The sequence below is a fragment of the Manacus candei genome, unplaced genomic scaffold (genome assembly GCF_025592945.1).
Source record: "Manacus candei isolate 608988 ecotype Guabito, Panama unplaced genomic scaffold, ASM2559294v1 h1tg000005l, whole genome shotgun sequence".
Lineage (NCBI taxonomy): Eukaryota > Metazoa > Chordata > Aves > Passeriformes > Pipridae > Manacus > Manacus candei.
Window position 1 is genome coordinate 25069926 of NW_026138053.1, and position 19966 is coordinate 25089891.

The 19966-nt window shown below is 42.4% G+C and overlaps 1 protein-coding gene across 3 annotated transcripts in view; it reads left to right on the forward strand.

Annotated features, from left to right (window-relative positions):
- The first annotated feature begins 159 nt into the window (after positions 1–159).
- The window catches only part of COP1 (COP1 E3 ubiquitin ligase), a 123571-nt gene continuing 103764 nt past the window's right edge, over positions 160–19966 (forward strand). For 2 of the 3 annotated variants that reach the window (XR_007905620.1, XM_051794157.1), the window contains exons 1-6: positions 160–704; positions 7240–7299; positions 8692–8789; positions 10105–10181; positions 12565–12684; positions 14622–14690. Coding sequence is in view for 2 of the 3 variants with exons in the window: in XM_051794157.1 (XP_051650117.1) it covers positions 379–704; positions 7240–7299; positions 8692–8789; positions 10105–10181; positions 12565–12684; positions 14622–14690 (750 nt within the window). In the remaining variant the exon portion in view is untranslated. The remainder of the gene's footprint in view (positions 705–7239; positions 7300–8691; positions 8790–10104; positions 10182–12564; positions 12685–14621; positions 14691–19966) is intronic. The other variant, XM_051794171.1, reaches the window with a different exon arrangement.

Consider the following 19966-nt stretch of genomic DNA (forward strand, 5'->3'; position numbering starts at 1 on the left):
GCGGTCCGGTGTGTGCGGACCGGTGTGTTCGAACCCCCGGCCCCGCGGGTGCCCCGGGCGCTGAGGGGAGGGGAGCGCGCCCCGCCCCGCCCCTCGGGGGGCGCGGCCCCGCCCCGCGCACGCGCGGGCGCGTCGTCCGCCTGTCAATAAAGCTTGAACGAACCAGCGCCGCGCCGGGGCCGCGTTTCGGCTTTTTTTTTTTCTTTCTTTCTTTCTTTCTTTTTTTTTTTTTTTAATCCGCTGCCTTTTTTTTTTCCCCCCTTTTTTTTTTTTTGTTTGTTTCTTTAGAGGAACTTTATTGTGCCCCCCCTCCCACCCCTCCTGCGCGCGCGCGGGGATGCGCTGAGGCCGCTCCGCCCGGCCCGGCCCGGCCTCGGCATGTCGGGCAGCCGCCCGCCGCACCCCGCCGCGCCGCCCGCCGCCACACCGGCCTCCTCCTCCTCCTCCTCGTCCTCCTCCTCCTCCTCCTCGGCGGCCATGGCGCCCGGCTCGTCCTCGTCGGGCGGCGCGGCGGCGCGGCCCGTGCTGGTGGCGGCCGCGGTGTCGGGGTCGGGCGCGGGGCTGGCCCGGCTGGCGGCGGGGGCGGCGCGGCCCGGCGGCTCCTCCGCCGCGCCGGGGGGCGGCGGCAGGAAGAGGCCGCTGCTCACCCCGCTCTGCAACGGGCTCATCAACTCCTACGAGGACAAGAGCAACGACTTCGTGTGGTGAGCGCGATGTGTCGCGATATATCGCCGGGGGTTGGGGGGGGGGCGGACTGGGGCGCCGCCATGCCGGCGGGAAGCCTGGGCTGTGCGGGATAGCGGCGGGAGGAGGGAGCAGCCGGCGGCCCCCCGGGGCTCTCCGAGGGGCAGGAGGTGCCGGGACGGCCGCTGCCCTCCGGGGGTTCTGGCTTTGGGGTTTTCTCTCTTTTGTGTCTCTGTGTATCGGGAATAGCGTGGCCAGCAGGACCGGGGAAGTGAGTGGCCCTCTGTGCTGGGCACTGGTGAGGCCACACCCCCAGTCCTGTGTCCAGTTCTGGGCCCCTCCATTCAGGAAGGACACTTAGGTGCTGGAGTAAGTTCAGAAGGGCAACGGAGCTGGTGAAGGGTCTGGAACACAAGCCTGATGAGGAGCAGCTGGAGGGCCTCAGCCTGGAGAAAAGGAAGCTGAGGTGGGACCTTCTCACTGTCTACAACCACGGGAAAGGAGGTGTAGCCAGGTGGGAGTCGGGCTCTTTTCCCAGGTAGGAAGTGACAGAATGAGAGGACATAGGCTTAAGCTGCACCAGGGGAGGTTTAGCTTGGACATTGGGAAGATTAGACATTGGAATGGGCTGCCCAGGGAGGTAGTGGAGTCACTGTCCATGGAGGTGTTTAAGGAAAGACTGGATGTAGCACTCAGTGCTATGGTCTGGTTGACAAGGTGGTGTTCAGTCATGGTTTGGACGTGATGATCTTGGAGGTCTTTCCCAACTTCACTGATCCTGTGATTCTGTCTGGTTTTGGCCTTGTGTCGCAGCATTGCCTCCACCCTGTCTGTTTTTAGACAAATTCAGGTTGTTCCTGGCAGGTTCCTCCTCGAGTGCGTCCAAGTTATTGGAAAGAACCTGCTTCCTCACAGCGTGTTGACATCGCAGCAACTGCTATGTTCTCCTGGACAGTGAGGCCTCCGAGGGGTCTGGAGCCCTCTGACCTCTGGAAGAGGAGCCAGCAGAGGATTTAGTGTCCCTTTGGATGGGCATCCAAGGAACCTCGTGGTGGTTGATAGCTCCAGCAAGGCTGGCTTGGTTTGCTTGTGTTGCTGGGAAAGGTTGGCTGGCTTGAAACATCAATAGGGTTTGTGTCATGCAGGCACCAAAAAACAGATGAGCAGGGAATTTCTGCCATGATGGGATAAAGTTTTTGCAGATGCTCTTCTTGTAACATCCAGCCAAAGCTGCAGCTTGTAGCTGGAAATCACCTCTCAGTGTAATTGTTAAATTAAGGCCCACTGCGATGTGTGGTTTGACAGCTGTTGGTAATTTGCAGTTTTAAAGAGAGCCCCTTGCTGATGGGTTTCAAACCTCCTGACCTAAGGAGTAGGTTTGATTTTTGTAGCTGGTTGGGTGTTTTAAAATGTGAGAACAGAAAGTAGGGTTGAGTGTTCACGTCCAAGAGAGGCAAACAGGGAAGAGGTGCTGGGAAAAAGTTCGAGTTGCGGGAAATTCATGCATTGGAAAGGAACAGTTAAAAAGGAAGATAAATAGGCCACACCTTCAAAGATGACTTTGACAGCTCTGACTTACAGGTGAGGGTTGGATGTGAGGCATCTCCACAGTGCAGGTATTGTCTCAAAAATCTGTAGGCTTGGTTTTACAGCTTTGTAAAGTGTTTGGCAGAGTCGATAGGAAATACTTTTGCTACTGAAGTGAGAACCTGAAGCTGCTAAGAAGTTAGTGGCAGGAAAAAAAACAGTAAGTACTTCTTACTAGTAATAAGTAAATGGTCAAAAATTACTGCTTATTACTGTAGTTAGTGGTTTGCTCAGTAGCAGAATTGGGATGAGAGCACAGCTGTAATCAGCAGATGCCTTGCTCTGGCTCTAGGCCATGTTAGGTGGATTTAACCTGTTGCTCACAGGTTTTCTGGTCATGGAGGATAAAAACCATTACAAATGCCCATTCCCCTCTACTCCCTCTACACTCACTCTGGCACTAGTGCTCTGCCACTGTGGCTCCCTGTCCTTTCTAGTCAGCTCTTATTTCCCATTTTGTTGTCTGTTGTGAAAATGAGGGTTTTGGGAAGGAAGTTGCCCCCACAACCAGTTTGTAGACCAGTTAAAGTATTCTAAGATGGTTCAAAAAGCTGAGTTTCTTGGTTCTTGTCTTTTTCTGCAGGTAAGTGCTGTGTATTCTTCAAGGAGAACCTGTAATTATCTGTTTTCTCCTCACTGAGGAGTTGCTGCTGCCTGAACAAGCGAGAGGACAGAAATCAACTCAGTATAATCAGGCCAAAATGTCTTTTCTTGGTATTTGCAAGAGCCACACTGGGCATATTGAAGTGCATGTCAGAAGCTTTAAGAGCAGGCAATAATTATAGTTAACTTGGGTTTTTCACTGCTGTGTATTTCTGTGGGCCGAAGGGCTTGTTTCTGCTTATTGTTGTTCTAGCTTCAAATTATAGTATTCCTCTTTTTAAAATTTGTGTTAGCAATACAGTTATGCAGAAACAAACTGAACTGGGCAACTCTGGAGTTTTGAGCAATGTCCAAGAAGGCAGGTGTGTGTGTAGGTTTAAATAATTGATTTAAACAAGCAGTAGATATTTCAGTGTGAGAAGCAGAAATTTTCCACATGACCCTTTTTTCCCCTGTAAGGACACGTTCAAGATGCTGCTAGCTGTAGGGAACACTTGATGATTTTTCTGTACATGAGCTGTGAGTTGCTGTGAGCTACAGCTCTAAACTCAGTTGTAGATTCTGCCTGTACCAGATGGAAGGTGGGAAAGAGTAAAGAAGTTTGGGTGAGTTTTGAACATCAAGGTGCAAGTGAAAATTCCCTAAATAGCGTTAATGGATGGGACTTCCCTGCCTGTCTCCTGAAAGTGCTGTCTTGACAACAGGAGGCCAGGGCCTTAAGGTAAACGTTGGCATGTGTTGCCACTCTGGGTTGTGAAATGTTTAGCAAGTGTATGCTCAGGAGCTTGCAAGTGTGTCCTCTTTGTGGTGTGTATCAGCTTCTGCCTGGAAATGTGTAACTCCAGTCAGGAGAGCAAATAGGTCTGACTTACAGCACTACTTTTTTAATAAAGGGAGAACTTTGTTTCTCTTTGTGCAGGATGTTGAGTTTATTTATTTTGTGCTGTTGGTGTAGCCGGGTGTCTTTCCTCTTGCCCGTAGAGTATCTGAAGGGGAATCCTCTAATCAGAGGATTTCCTCCTGTCCAGTGATGTAACTGCTTACTTTTCCCGGGCCTTATATTACCCCTCCCAATTAGTGGTTGAGTTTAAAACCAGTTACAATCTGCTTTGCTCCCTGGATGGAGTGGATCTTACCTGTCTCTTTGGTGGCTGCTTTATCCCAGTGCTTGTCGCTGACCCTGGCACAAATAAGAACATATGGAAGAGGGGGTGTTCCTTTCTGACCTGGAGAGGTGCACCCAACACAGCTGTGAGAAAGGCTCACAGCTTGCAGGTTCATGGGTTTTTAAAACCAGTTCATTCCTCAGGTGGTTACCTGTTAATCCAGGCATGGGCTGAGCGTGGTTATTCCCACGTTTGTGATCCAACAAACCCTCTTAGTAAGGAATATACTGCAAGCTGCCCCTGAAGGTCACAGACTGAAAGCACAGCGAGCTGTCTGCATACCATGTGCAAGGATGGTCTCACTCTCTGTTGTTTAAATTGGAGCTTCATACTGAGTAGATACTAGTGGCAGTGATCTCTAACTGGACACCTTCCACAGGAAGGACAGTGCCTGCACCAAGTCCTGCTCTCTGCTTAGAGCAGAGAGGAGCTGAATAGGAGGGAGACACTGTAATGGCTCTTATTTGCTGTTGAAATGTGTTAAAACTGTCCAGTGGCCACTTCAGCCAGGTGTTCCAGTAGCAGCAGCGTGACAGCAGCACTCTTGAGAGGTGCCTGGAAAACAGCTGGCAGAACTTAGAGCCACGAACTTGGTTAAAATGACTTTTAAAATGTTTAAGAGGTCTACCCTGCAGAGAAAGAATGGTCAGCCTTTGCAGTGCTGGATAGAAACCTATTTATGGGATACTGATGCCCTATTTCCTAGAGGTCAGTGGCATTTTTGACTTGAAGTCACCCGTGTCCTTTTAACCTGGCTCTGCTGCTTAAGACAGGTAGAGAATAAGAAAACCTCATGCAGAGAAGCCTTGATTTCGCCATACTTCTGCTTCCCTGTTTCAGTGTATACCACAAACTGTAGTCTGTCTCCAGTCCCCACCACTCCACTGCTTTCTTAACCTTCCCCCTGTGTTAGATTAACTTCAAACAACTGGTGCATAACAACTTTCATGTGTTGCAGCAAGCTTGGCTTCAGTAAGTATTAAAAGACATCAATCTTGTTTTTACTTGTAAATCAGTGAGCATTTCGGGGGAAACAGTTCTTAATGGAAACTTCAGGCTCCGTTAACGATGACCCTGGTACTGAATAGCTACATTTGCTGGCTCTGATTGCTTTTTCTCAGCTGTTTTGGCTCTGTCACTTCTCCAATCAAGCTGGTATGAAGAATAAGTTTGGGAACGGTGGTCTTGGGTGACTGTCGTGTTAGGAGGTAATCTTCCTGTTTTACCTCTAATTTATGATGTTCTACTGCAGACAAAGGAGCATTAGAGCCTTGTTAATTACTGCAGGACATTAGGAGTGTGCTGGAAGGAACACATCTGGCCCTGTGGGGAATAGCACTTTCTAGCATGACACATAATGTACACATAAGTTATACAGCATGACTAGAAGAAGGTGAAGAAGTTAAGCAGTTCATCACCAGTGGGGAGAAACCACCCTCAGACATTCATATAACCATAAGTCTTTGACTTTCTCTTTTAAAGGCCAGCTAATAGAATACAAAGATGCCTAATTCTCCTTCTATTAATCCACCCTTGTTGGCTAAATTTGGTCATAATTTATGCTGATTAAACAGTGCCTTGAAACTAAATAGCTTCTAACTTGGAAACAGTGACATGAACTCCCGACCAGACAAGTGATGTGCAGAAAAGGTTCTGTCAAGGTGGAAGAGGGACAGGTGTGTGTTAATTATTTTTGAGGCTGTTTTTTGGTATAGAGAGTAGTATTCTGGTTTGGTTCGTTTGCCTTTACCCAACAGGTGATTTGATGGACTATCTGGACAAACCCTTGAGGGCACCTGTGTTTTCCAACTTGGTGATTCAGAGGGGGTTGCACTGGTGGTGGTCACAGCTTCCCCTCTGTGGGCTTAATAAGTGTTTAAGAGATGTTTCCTCCCTCCTATTTTTGTAACATTTGTTTCCTAATAGGGTAACAAGTGGGGAAACTGAGTGCCTGAGAAATAAGCATTGCTTATTTCAGTCTGATCTGAGCTTTTTATTTTGGATGCAGAAAGACTCGTGCTTTGCCTGAGTTGTTAACAGTTTATTAACAGCTCGTTCGGTGGGAACTGCCTGGTTGGCAGAACGTGGGAGGAGGAAATGCTGGTGAAAACCTCTCTGAACCGAGATTGGTGTGGACTTGTGGGAGTGAGAGGAGATCATTTGTGTCTCTATAATGGCTTGAAAGTAAGGTAAAGCTTGTGATACAGCTGATCAGTGTTGTATGCCTTCCTGTCCATGGCATCTTGCTGGATGGCTGGCCCAGACCTGGAGATGAGGATGTCTGTGACAGCGTCTTTCCAGCCATCAGGGAGAACAGCCATAGGAGTCACTGGAATTAGGATGGCTTTTATTTGTTTCATTTTCCTTTCAACCATGTCACAGCCACTTAATAAGCCAGTGTTCTTCCACTACCCATCTCCTGAGTTCCTGCCTCTTGTGTTGTGCTCAGGTTCCTGTGGAGCACTGCTTGGTTGCACACCCTTCTCTTCAGCTCCCTGCTTGGTTCTTGGTGATCCCTCCCAGAGAAGGGCTGTGCTTTGATGACTGAGTCATTCTGCCTTTCCCATCTTCTCCTTTGACCCTGTATCACCTGCTTGCCCGTTGGTTTCATCCTGCAGCCTCAGCCCTGGCAGTGCTCTGCAGGGGCACCCTCCTCGTCTGCACCTTCTCTGCCCGCTCATTAGTCCTTGTTCTCGTGGCATCACTGCTATTTCTGATCTGCTCTGTCTCTTTGCATCACTTTTTAAAATTATAGATAGCTATTGGCTGAAAAAAGGAAGGAGAAGCTAATTTGGGTGTCATTTATAAATACATTGTGTCTGTTCACGGGCAGTCAGGGGTTTTTAGGTTTGTTTGAGACCTAGTACAGATGGTTAGAACGTTCTTCTTCAGCCTTGCTTGTTGGAGGTACTCTGGTTCTATTTGGGAAGTTTGCAACTCTTAAAAGCTTGGGGAGTGAACATTTACCTGGTTTCTAATTGTAGCAAACTACAGTATCATTCAGAGTTCAAAGAACTGCTGATTGCCCTTTTGATCTTTATACTGCCTGGTTGCTGTTGCACTCCTATGTCCTTTCATTTTACATATGGAAAGTATTACCTAAGCATAATTAAGAGGCTGCTTTGAAATAATAACGCTTTCCTTCCTTTTTTTAACACAAAAAGACATCTTTGTGATTTTTGTTTTGTTTTATTTTCAGCCCCATCTGTTTTGATATGATTGAAGAAGCCTACATGACGAAATGTGGACACAGCTTCTGGTAAGATTTGGTTTCTGTGTATTGCACAAAGTGTCCATCTCTTACAGCATGTGCAGATGGATATTGCTGTGAACCTCTTTTCTGTCTTCTCTCGGCAGTGAAGAAGGGTTGAAATGAAATTTTAAAAGATAGGTACCTATTAGATTAAAAAAAGTCTTAAGTGTTCAAACCCAAATATGTTGTGCCATCATATTTACTCTGTAAAGAAATGAAATGGTCATAAACTGCTGGCAGCATCCAGTACCCAAACTCAGAACAGTTTGTCAACTTACCTCGCTTGGTCTCACCTCTGTAGAGTGTTGGGAATGATGTTGGCAGGTCCTCCTTGCCTTTGTGCAAGACCATACTCAGTTTGAAGCGGCTTTTACATTGTATATTGTAATTATTTTAAACTTTCTAAGAGGGGATATGCTTCAGGCTTTCCTGTTATATTGAATTGGCCCAGCTCCACTTATTTTTCAGTGTGTTATCTCTGGCTGCCATGAGGAGCAAATGTTTCATGGAAAAGTGCAAGAACCCTCCAGGGGCAGGTGTGGAACTGCCTGCTGCTCCTCCTCTCCACTAGGGATTGGTATCAGTGTTGAACTATGATATTTTAATGTCCCATCTGTGTTATACTCTTATGGTGTCTAACTAGAAATAAACCTTAAGAAGTAAAATTGCAGTAGCATAAAGCACTTCCTCAAGCAGCAGCCTCAGGTAACTTTCAGAAAAGTTTTAACCTGCAACAGGTAAGATAACAGCTGATTTTGTGACCTCTGTGGTAATACTTTATCCCTGTGATCTGTGACTTTTTCGGGGTCCAAGATGAGAAACATTCAAATATCTTTATTTAGAAGGAATGGAGCAAAGTTGTCACCTGATGTCTCTTATCAGCTGTTGACATCTAGCAGGTTTTTAAGCTTGGTGCTGAAGTGCATCTTGTCATTCCTCTATTTCTCAGATAGCTCAACAGAGAGGACCTCTGAAGTCACTGTTAGTGAGAAAAGCAGCCAGCTGGTGAAGATGTTTCCTTTGCTCAGTTACCTAAAATGCTTTTAATGTTGCTTTCTAAGTATTTGGCTAATCTGGAAGAGTTGTTTGTGAATAATGAGTCTGTTTGTTACTGGGGCGTGAATTTGAGATGGAATTGTGGCTGAAGTATCCATGTTGCCACAATCCTCAGGGAAATAAGTGAAGTACTTGACTACCTTTTGTAATGTTTGCCAGGAAATTTTGGTGTCTTTCTGCTGTAGCACACTCTGAGTTAATATTTTGACTCTGTAGGTTCTTGGCAGCACAGCTGAGCTGGCAACACAAACAGTACACATTTTCTAAGGTTGATGTTATTTACCTTGTGCTTGTGTTTTTCTTTCATGTTTGCTCACTTTTGTTATTTGTGTTTTTAAACAGCTATAAATGTATTCACCAGAGCTTGGAGGACAACAACAGATGTCCCAAATGCAACTATGTGGTGGACAACATAGATCATCTTTATCCCAACTTCTTAGGTGAGCTCTAAGCTTTCATGAGAAACATCTTAGTTGCTAAGGTGCTTGTAATAAATTTGTCCTGTAAATTACTGGCTTCTGGATGTTGAAAACAAAACCTGAGCATCAGCCCTTTGGTTAGTTGACATTTTTCTGGAAAAAAAAAAGATTAATACTATAAATTGTTAATACTGCACTGCCCACAGCAGTTCTGTGTGCTGAGTTACAGTAGTGAGACTAATTTGCTGTTTTCATGCTAAGAAAAGCAAAACAAAGATGTTTTTCTGATGGCTGGAGATGTAAATATTTCTTTACTTTTGTTTCTTGCACTCTTGTTTGCCTAATTATCAAGGACATGCCCTGTTAACAAAGCATGGACACTGAAAGGGTGGAGGCTGAATTAGATATTGGGCTATTTTGGCTGCTGTAGTGAGGACCATGTGATTGGTGTATGTATAAATTAGATACAGAGAAGATACTCATACACACACATACCTATATGCAATCCTGATTGCTTCCTACAGAGGGAGGAAATGTTTCTAAGTGGAAATAGAGTTTAAAACTCAGTTTTGTGGAGGCAAGATCAAAGGAAACACGCTGCAGTGTGAAATACCACGTTAAAGCAAATCTTGATTTCATGTGCCAGGACACCCATTTAATAGGAAATGGATGCAAAGCCCCAGGAGCCAAGGAATGCTTCAGAAATGGGCATCCTGATTTAGGCCCAGTCATGTTGTGCTGGAGATGGTGCTGAAGCAGGTCTTGGAGTACATGTTGGGCCAAAGAGTGTTTCCATACCCCTGTGCTCAGGGGTTTGAGGTCTGTGTGGGAGGGGGAAGAGCTTGTGGAGGTGCATGCCGAGGACTGAAGTTATCTTTCTCTTTGCACAATTCACTAGACTGGTGTAAAATAAAACTGTGGGCAAAAAGTCTTTAAAAAGGCACATGGTAATTCAAGGAAAAAGTTGTTCAATTCAGCTGTGCTTGGTTTTGACCTGTAATAAATGAGTTAATGTTTTCTCTCTCGTACTCTTCTGTGATATATTTCTGCCTTGGAGTTGAAAAGAACCACAGGTGCTTAGAAAAAGGAACTGGAGCAATTTGGGGAGCGTGTAGGGTTTGTATTTGTTAATGATTTTTTAAAAAAGTCTTTATATACATTACAAAAAACCATTAAGGAATATATTGGTCAGAAAAAAGTGGAGGCATCTACTATTTTAATTACTGATAAACATCTGAGTGAGGGGTTAATAACTGAAAACATTGAGGTAGAATCTTTCATATTTGTTTTCTGAAATGTAAGTCCTTCTCTTTGACGTCTTATTTATGTTTTTTAGTCAATGAACTTATTCTTAAACAGAAGCAAAGATCTGAGGAGAAAAGACTCAAACTGGACCATTCAGTGAGTAGCACCGTATGTTCCAACTTTTTTACTTTATATTTACTTAATGGTTTTGTGCAGCAATTGTCGTTCCATGGCTTAAATTAAAAGAGATTGCACTGTTGAGCTGATGCTCTGAGTTGCTTTAGGGGGGAATAATATCAATATCAGTGGCAGTAGATCCCTTCAACCTTGTTAACAACTCCTGTTCTTCCCCCGCAGCAATGTGTGTGGAGGGAAGCTGTGTTAGCATAGCCAAGAGTCATATGATGTATTGCACATAACCTGGGAAACTACCCCTGGAAGCACACTTGTTTAAAGGCAGTCATTTCCATTCAGCATTGAAAACTAGAGCTGCAACGAGAGTAATGAATGATTAGAAGTGCCACGGGCTTGTCTGATCACATGTGAGAAGCTGTGTTCTACAGGGAGGCTGGAGGAAGGCTAATACCGACCACAAGAGGGAGAAAGATGCATTTGGAGCCTGATGCTGTGGCTCAGATCCCGGATAAAACTGCCTGGATATCTTCTAGACTTGCTTCATGTCACAGAATCAAGGCGTGATCTGTGCTCTCAGTTCGTGAGGATCCATGTATAGCACCAGTGGGTGCCTTTGTACGTTAGGATCAAAAAGAATAAAAGACATTAGCCAGGAAACTTGTGTATTTGTCTTGCTATGTCTGGCATCCTTGTCTTCTGTGATTCAGAAATAAGACTGCAGAGTAATATGAAAAATTATGTTTTTAAAAACCTCCGAAGGGGTATTAATTTAGGGGCTGGGTTGCAGAAACCAATGCTTTCAGTGGTTATGTGCTTTAAGGATTCATTGGTTTACTCACAGTAAGTTTTAATATTCATTGTAAAATATGCATATACCTTATTTAATATAAAATATGCATAAACCAGATATGTTGAAGTGCACACAATTGACCTGAAGGCATGTACAGTAGCTTCTTGGAAGTTGGTTTTACTCTTTTTCAGTGTTCCTTTAAGAACTAAGCCTGTAGATGCACATGTTTTAGATAAATACCAATAAGTGGACAGCTACTATAACTTCATGCCCAATACAGTGTGTAATTTAGCTTCCACCTTTTGACTGCAAATAGAAAGTATAGACATCTCTAAAAAGAGGAATATTGGTGTTGTACCAGCTCCTTAAAGTGCCTGTTCTCCCCTTGTGTTACTTTTGGTATTAAGAAAAGGCATCCAAGACACATTGCAGCAAATACACCTTTACTTGGTTGTGATCTCATGAAGAAATCATGTTGAGGCATTTTTGAAGCTTTCTGAGTAGTTTAGCAGTGGTACAATTAACAGGTGCATTGGTGTGTTAAAATTTGTCTCAAATCTTGTTCACTCCCATAAAAATCATGGGGTTTTGTCAGTTGTTCTAGACTGAAACTGAGTTTTTTGCCTGAGTAGTTTCCACATGTTCTGTTGAAAGTTACATAATGTCCGTATAGAACATACAGCTTTTTACATATTTTATTTTTCTAGATCCAGTCAATAAAAATAGGCTACAGCCTCTGAGAAAATAGCTGATTTAGGCTGGATGGCATTTCTACTTTCCGCAAAATTAAATATCTTGATTTAGTGTCACAGCTTTTATAGGTCAGGATTTTTTAGTTCAGCTTTGTTTCTTAGAAGGTCTGAAGACCTAAAGTTACACCTCTTGGGTCCTGAGGCTTTTTGATGACAGGCTGTATTAGCATTAACTTATTATTATTCAGGTTTTCCTGTGCAACAGGAAAACCATTTCACTACTTTATTGTCAAGGAGAAGAGAAAACAGCCTGTAGGGAAGAATGGGCTGCATGGTAGTATTTTGGCTCTCTGAGAAGTCCTCCTCAGCTCTAACAGTTTAAATGAGATCACCCTGATGAGCTCTGTCTTCTTCTCAGCTTTCACCTTTCCCATGAAAATACTCTTAAGAGTAGCAGTGTGGGACGTGAGAGTAGAGAAAGTAAGCTGATACTACCTTCTTTGATTTGAATTTAGCATGAGGGCTTTACCTATTACTTAGGTTAAAAAAAAAAAAATTAAAAGGTATTGCCACCTAACAGTATTTCAGATGTAATCCAACTAAGCTTGGATAAACATGGCATTTTTTTTCTTTCTCCCTATAGAAACCTGCCCTCAGAAACTGGGGCACAAATCAGATAAAACTGTGGCTGTGAAATAATCTTTGCCCAGCAGCAGTAGCTGTGCTTTCATAAAGCACAAATATATTCCAAATAAGATAAGCAGTTGCACAGTAGGACAGAGGAGCTATATCCTGTACATGAGGGAATTGGGATACCTGAAAACTGTTTTGCAGAGGAATGAAATATTGCAGTGTTGCTTTTAATATCTGTTGCTGGGTACAGCCCTGCATGGCTTGGCCTCACCCTCTCCAACATCTCTTGTTCTCTTTCTAGAATGGCCACAGGTGGCAGATAATTCAAGATTTGTTGGGAACAGATCAAGACAATCTTGACTTGGCCAATGTCAACCTGATGCTGGAGCTGCTGGTGCAAAAGAAGAAGCAGTTGGAAGCAGTAAGAAGTTTCTCTTATTTAAATGAACACTTGTCTCTTTGGAAATTTTTTGTTTTCATACCTTGAAGTAAGATCCTACTGCTGAATTAATTGCTCAGCGTTTTCTCGTGTGTTTTGGTGTTTAAAAGTTGACCATTTTGCTGACCTTTGTAGTGAATAAACTTTTGAGCTGTGATGCCCAAAACTTGCTTATAATGTTGCTGGCAGGGTTATATAAACAAGCAGGGAAAATGGGAAAGGATAAGAGAAAGTGGCCCACAGAACAGAGAAATGCACGTGAAGAGATTTACTAATTGAGTTTTGCACAAGTAAATGTCAGATCTTTCTTAGCAATAAGCATGAAGAAATCCAGAATATAGATTAAGGAATAAAATCAATGAGCATATGAAAAAGATAACAGCTTGTAGTTTCTTTCTGGAACTGATAGAATCTGAATGACAGCCTTTCCTGAAGAATTTTTTAGTATTTGATGCTTGAAAGAAAAGTTTTAAGTGCTTTGTTCATCGGGCTGGTTTGAAGATTTATACAATATGAAGCAAGCTGTTCCTATGATTTAACTGAAATGTGGTTGGTTTGGGCAGTTCTCATGTATTTGGCTTTTGATTTCAAGTGACCATTTTCCAGTTATAAGAGCCAGACCTTTTAAATTAAACTGAATTATTACAGAATTTGGCCCAGTGGAGTTTGAGTAGGAGCTTAGATTTTGATGGTGCTTTAAAACAGGTAAGGGAGAGTTGTATTTGGAATAGTTTAATTTATTTACGCTTTCAGAATCAATATTTACACAGCTTGTGGTTCTGATGGAAGGAAAGGAACCCAAAATGTTTACTGACTACTAGCAAAACTCTTATATTACCTTATTGCAAGGGGACTTGTGCATTATTTTTTTGTTGTGGTTCCCTGAAGGTATGGTGGGGAAAAAGAGTGAAACCTCTTTTTTTCCCTTCAAACCTTTTTGTCATTTGTGACAAATCCAAAGCAAAGAAGGCACAGGACTGAGTGTATGGTTGCTTCTGAGCACAAATATCTTTTAAGGATACTAAGCCTAAAAAAAAGCCCCAAAATCGACTTACAGAGCAATTTAAAAACATTTTTCCTCGCTAGTTTTGCTTTCTTCACTCACTGTTGTCACAGGAATGGGGAGGAAGAAAATAATCCCAGAATAGTAGTAGTCTGACATCCTAATCTCTTCACTTGTCCTGTCATCACTGCCTTTAATGGATTCTGTGTGCTCCTATGCCTTGATCCTTTTTGAGTGTTATTTTCACAGTCCTTTAATTAATAAATATTTTGGTAGGTTGTGAAAATAAGTCTCAGAATGCTGGGATAGAATTAGGGCTATGTTAATGCTGGAATATAGGGTTTGGGTTTTTTCCTTTTGTGCTTCTCTTATCTTTCCATGTCCAGTTTTTGGTCCACTTGGGTGAAAATATTAAACTGATGGTTGAGGTAAGTTACCTGTTATGGAAAGACTGCAAAGGGATGTTTTAGCCTTATCAGTGATTTCATTGTTGTCTTCCCCTCTGGAGAAATCTTCAGCAGTGATCTCTACATAAACACAAATGTTAGTTTTGAAGCAGATGTTTGTTTTTGGTTTTTTATATAAACACTTCATGCTTTAGTATGTTAATCATGAAGTAGATGCTGATGATCTTCCAGGGTAGCAGATGAGTCTGTGAGGAACCTGTATTCCAAAACCAATTGCAGGTGCAGTGGCCAAAGAAAAAGAAAAGCATTTTGACTGATTAGTAAGTCATTAGTGATGCACAAATAAGAACTGTTGTGGTGAGGCGAACAAAACCTTAAAACTACCATTTTCTTAAACTGCCTTAAGCTATTTTTCTCTTTTTAACCTCTAAATGGGAGCTGTTTCAGTGCTAAGTGTGGATTGCCGTGTATAAAATGAGTGTTTTTTCTCTTACCATATTGTGTTGCAGGAATCCCATGCTGCCCAACTGCAGATCCTTATGGAATTTCTCAAAGTTGCCAGGAGAAACAAACGAGAGGTAACTTGTTTTGTGCTTCAGTGGGTGAGGTGGTGTCTGCTGCTCTCTCCCAGGGCGTTTCTATTGAAGTGATGTGTTAGCCTGCCATTATCTCTGCAAAGAAAAACTCCAGGCGTGTTTGGGGAAATCTCAGGCAGAGGACACATGGGTAGGAAGGAAAATTAATCTCTTTACGTGTGACAGCTTCAATTTTTAATCACTTGCCTTTTTGTCTCACGCTGGTGAAGCATGTGGGGAGATAGTGATTCCTTGGTGTAAATTTACGTCAAGTTCTTGAAACGAGGTTTTTAGACTTGATTTTTAGTGTGGTTTTTTTTTTTCTGGGAAAATGGAAAGATGGGGAAGGAGTGAAATTGTTGTCAAGTTTTTTCCTTTAGTGTATCAAATGCCATGACTAATGTGGTGACGTAAAAGAATGAATGTTCTTCGTTTTTTCCTCATTTGTCGTGAGACGAGTGTCTCAAGAAATACGAGAGGGTTTTATAATCACATAGACAGTCTTTCATGGTTTGGGACTTATCTTTCATAATGTCATGCAATATGTAAACTATAATGCCAGAAATATCCCAGAAACCTAGAAAAATGATCATGAGAACAGCAGAAGGACAAGCTCTCTTGGAGGCCACGGTTTCTAAAAAAGATGTGAAGAACATAAGACCCAACAGCGTGACTGTTTTAAGGTCAAACTTGAAACCAGGTAAAGGTGATGGGTATAAGAAGCCTTGTCCAGAATGGATTAAGGGTCTAGTTATGGAGTGATTCCAAAGCAAGTTAAATTGTCAATGCACCAACAGATATTCATGGTCAAAAACAACAAGGGTGGTGGAAAGTCCAAAGAAGGGCAGTGGAGCTGGGGAAGGGTCTGGAGCACAAGTCTGATGAGGAGCAAGTCTGAGGGAGCTGGGGGTGTTCAGCCTGGAGAGGGGGAGGCTCGAGGGGACCTCATTGCTCTCTACAACTCCCTGAGATGAGAGGAGGTTGTAGCCAGGTGGGAGTTGGGCTCTTCTGCCACATCTCAAGTAAAAGGACGAGAGGAAATGGCCTTAAGTTGATGTTAGAAAAAATTTTCTGTGCTGAAAGAATGTTCAGGCACTGGAATAAGTTGCCCAGAGAGGTGATGGAGTCACAGTCTCTGGAAGTGTCTAAGAGGCATCTGGATGTGGCCCTTGGGAATATTGTTTAGGTGTGATTATGGTGGTGCCTGTTGGTGGTTAAACTGGATGAAGGTCTCTTTGAACCTTGATTCTTTGACTTGCACCTGGGAAACCTTTCCCATCTTATCTGCATCTGCCTTTGGCTCTGGTAATAATGTACAAGGATAACATCTCCTTTTAAGGCTAAGGAAACTTAATTTTGGCTGCAAATCCTCTGAATACAGCCTTTGGAACATCCTGAAAGCAATTGGGATATATAGCTCATTTCAGATCCTCTCTGTCCCTGCTTATGTGTTCCCTCTGCTGCCAAGACTTGCTCTGACGTTATTTCTTACCCCCCTTTATATTCCTACATGAAATGCAGACTGTCACATCTCAAAAGACTTCTGTGCAGGCCTGTCACTTCTGTCCTTGCCATAGTGCTCAGTGCCTGGCCTTGCCACTTATTTTGAGGGAAATGAGGACTTGTCAGACTTGCTGCTAGCAGTCTTTCTTTTTGCTTGATAAGGGTAAGAAAGATAAAAACCAGTGGGAAGATGCATGGAAAACACAGACCAGTCAGTAGGATAGTTTTACATACCAAAATCTACCTCGGGCAGTCATTTTACCCATAAGGTAAATTAAGCCAGTTGCTGCTTCCCTTTTGGTAAGTATCCAGGTCCTCCCTGGAGCTGGTGGAGTCTGTGGCAAGTACTCCTTTCTGGAGGGAATTTTGTGGGGATAATAGAGGAGTTACTATTTGGGTTATGCCAGTGTTGATGTATCCAGACCTCAGAAAGCCTGAGATGGTGGTTTGGAGGGTGAGAAGGGGGAGTTAAGTGACCTCAATAATGCAACAAAGCACAGAGAGGCTATCAAAGCTTCTAAATTCACTGTGGTTTGTTTTGATGCTGTAAGAGCTGACTGTTTAAGAAATGAGGATGGAACTCAAGGAACCTGTGAGGACCCTGAAACAGTTCAGTGTGCTGCACATTGTTGTGAGTCATACGAGCAGGCTTTACTATGGGGAGGAACAGTACTTTTTCCCCTTTCCTAATTCAGGCCTGGTTTTATTAAAGATGACTGCACAATAATAGCACTTTCAGCAAGCCATAGCTGTAATGATAAGTTCTTAATAAATAAAAAAGATTCTAAGCATTACATAGGGTGCTTGTTTCTGATTTTTAGCTTAAATGTTTAAAGGAACATTGGTAACTTTGCTTCCTAATATGCCTCTTGGAAGATTATTTATTGCAAGATTTTATTAACAGGTTTTATTTACTACATACTGCAAGTTCTTACATAGGGACTTGGGTACTTTGTAAGTTCATACAGATATTGCCCCAGAGGTGGTGTACCTGTATAATATATCACAACATGTTCAGAGCAGATGATTAACCACCTGTAACCCTCCTGGCTTATTTCACTCATAAGTTATGTATTTTTTTTCTCCTGCATTCATAAAATGGTGAGTTCTGAGCATATTGGAGGGGGGTTACATCTAGAAGAAAACTATCTTTATAGACTTGTACTTCAAAATTCAGAATATTGGTGTAGTCAAGTATTTTGACAAATGCCTCTTTGTTCCACTTTCATAATTTCTCTAGAAGATAAATGTGAGGTTCAGCACCTGCAGGAGTTTCTATTAGAAATCCTGTTTTGATCTGTTCATAACTTTCCAAAACATTGATCTTTCAAGCTGAAATTTACTGCATGGTTTTTTCCACAAAGGTATTTGCAAGTCCTTTTTCTTTTTAAGTTCATATATTACATTTTGTTTTCGTTTTCACCTAGGGCAATGTGGCAAAAAAACCCAAATCCCTGGCAATAGTAATAGAAAAAAAAATATCTTACTTTGAAAAAGATTGAAAACAAATGACTAAAGCTTGAAAATACTTTTTCAACAAAATAACAGATAGTTTTGGAGGGGAGAAATGTATTGATCATCCACAACAGTTGGTAGTCTCTAAGGGAAACTTAGCATGGCTGAGTGCCTTTCCATATGTGTGCACAGTTAATTGAATGCACACTCTCCATTTTTTTGGATCCAAAAAGTCTGGAAGGTCAAGTTTTAATAATGAAATATTGACTTCTGAGTTTTTTTTATTCCTATTTTCCAGGGAAACCAAATGCAACGACCTGTGACTTTTTAAAATTCGTGTTTTCATGAAGGAGCTTTAACTGTGTTGCACAAATGCTTTTGCAGATTTAACTTTGTTAATTTTAAATGTTCACATGTTCTTTCATCTCTAACACTTTGTGAGAGAGCTGATTGTATCAGTTAATTCTCCCCAGTTTTATATTCATCACTTTACAAAGAGGCCTTACTAATTGTCTTGTCAGGATTTGAATGTTACCAAATGGAGTTAGACACCACCATATATATCATATAGATAATTTGTCCTAAAACATTGTTAGCTCAGCTACCTGATGGCATTTCTGTCAAGTAACACCATTGCCTTCTGAAGGAGAATACTGAGCTTAATGATTAGGATCACAAATCAAGTTCTACAACATACAGGTGCTATTCCCTGGGTGCCCTCATGTTTCTCTTGGCAGCTGTCACTTCATTTTTATGTTCTGTGGGCTTTTTCTTTCTAATAATGTGACATTAAGTCTCTCACGTCTAACAAACAAGACCTCTTTCATGTCTGCTAATGCACAGGGACTGTTTTTTAGGCTGGTAAACATCCTGGGACAAAGAAATAATCCTGAAATGTCTCAGGTTTGTGGCACTGAGTGCCTGCTTAGCATTTCAGTATCATCATTGTACCTTTCAGCCTCAGATGCATGTGTATCTCCAGCTGTCTTCGCTTACTCCACACTGTGAGCATGTTAAATACTAAAAATAAGAGGAGTTATTAGTTATTGTGGGATAATTGCAGGGAATTATAAGCATGAATCCTCCAGGGATGTCATTACCTTGTGTTAATCACTCCACCTGTCAAGACTTGTGTTCTGTGCATACACACATGGATGAACTAATGAGTAAGCAAGAGGAGGTGACAGAAGCAGAAATCAGTCATGCTCTTATGTTGTCATATAGTCTTGATTACATCCCAGGACTGCTGAGGAGAATTTATAGCTATAGTAATCTCTTTCCTATCCATTGCACTTAAATAACTGGTATTTTAAATCTATTTGCATTTCTGAGCTGCTGAATGAGAGACGTGAGCTCTGACTGCAGTGATAATAAGCCCAAGGATACAGCGAGTGTGTGAGCAAGCTGGAGATTATCATATTGATATCAGCATATAATAACTGATTCTCCTTGCTGCAGTAGAGAGGTCTTGCAAAGAATAAGGGGCAGCTTAGAACTAGGAGCTAAGTAGCACCTACAGTGGTGTATTAGACTCCAAGGCAATTAATCTAATTGTTTAGGCAGCTTTGTTCCTTGCCTCAGATGTCTTTCTCTCGTGACACTTGGCTATCAGACCTCACTAAGCCTTCAAAGCATAATCCCTCCAAACTGTAGGATTTAAATGAGGGAGAGGAAAATTGAAGATGTGAAACATGTATTTTATCAGGCAGGCAATTCCTTCCTCCTTTCCTGGGAAATTCTGTGTGTTAGACAACTCAACCAGGATTTTGTTCTCAAGCCTTCCCCAGTTATGAGAAAACACAATTCGGAGGAAGTATTGATCAGAGAGAAATATTCCATGCAGATAAATGTGTTGCAGATGGACTGTCCATGTGTCTGAGAGGCTTGGATGCCACATTTCACTAATGAAAGTACGTTGTGGAGGCTCAGGTGTTCTTGTCTTCATAGCAAGAGAAACCCTGCATCTCTTTTGACTTGTGCAAAGACTTTGTAGCAGCGAGGTGTTATGTCAAAATAAATGAGATTTGCAATTAAATTAAAAGACTAAAATTTCTCTAAAACCTGTAAATGACCTCCTTGCCATAGTTGCCCTGTGTAACAGGTTCTGTATCCAAAGCAATAATGGAAAGAAAACACAGAGACAGACAAGACTTAGAGAGAAACTGATCTTACTGTGCAGTTGTCATTGAGGTATGGAATTCTACAGGAGAAATTAATGTCACTTGGTGCCTTTAGGGGAAGTTCAGCTGTTGATAATGAAGTGGACACTCAAGTTTGTTAGAGCAGTAGTTGGTGGAAGAACAAGAATTAGGAAGTGTCCA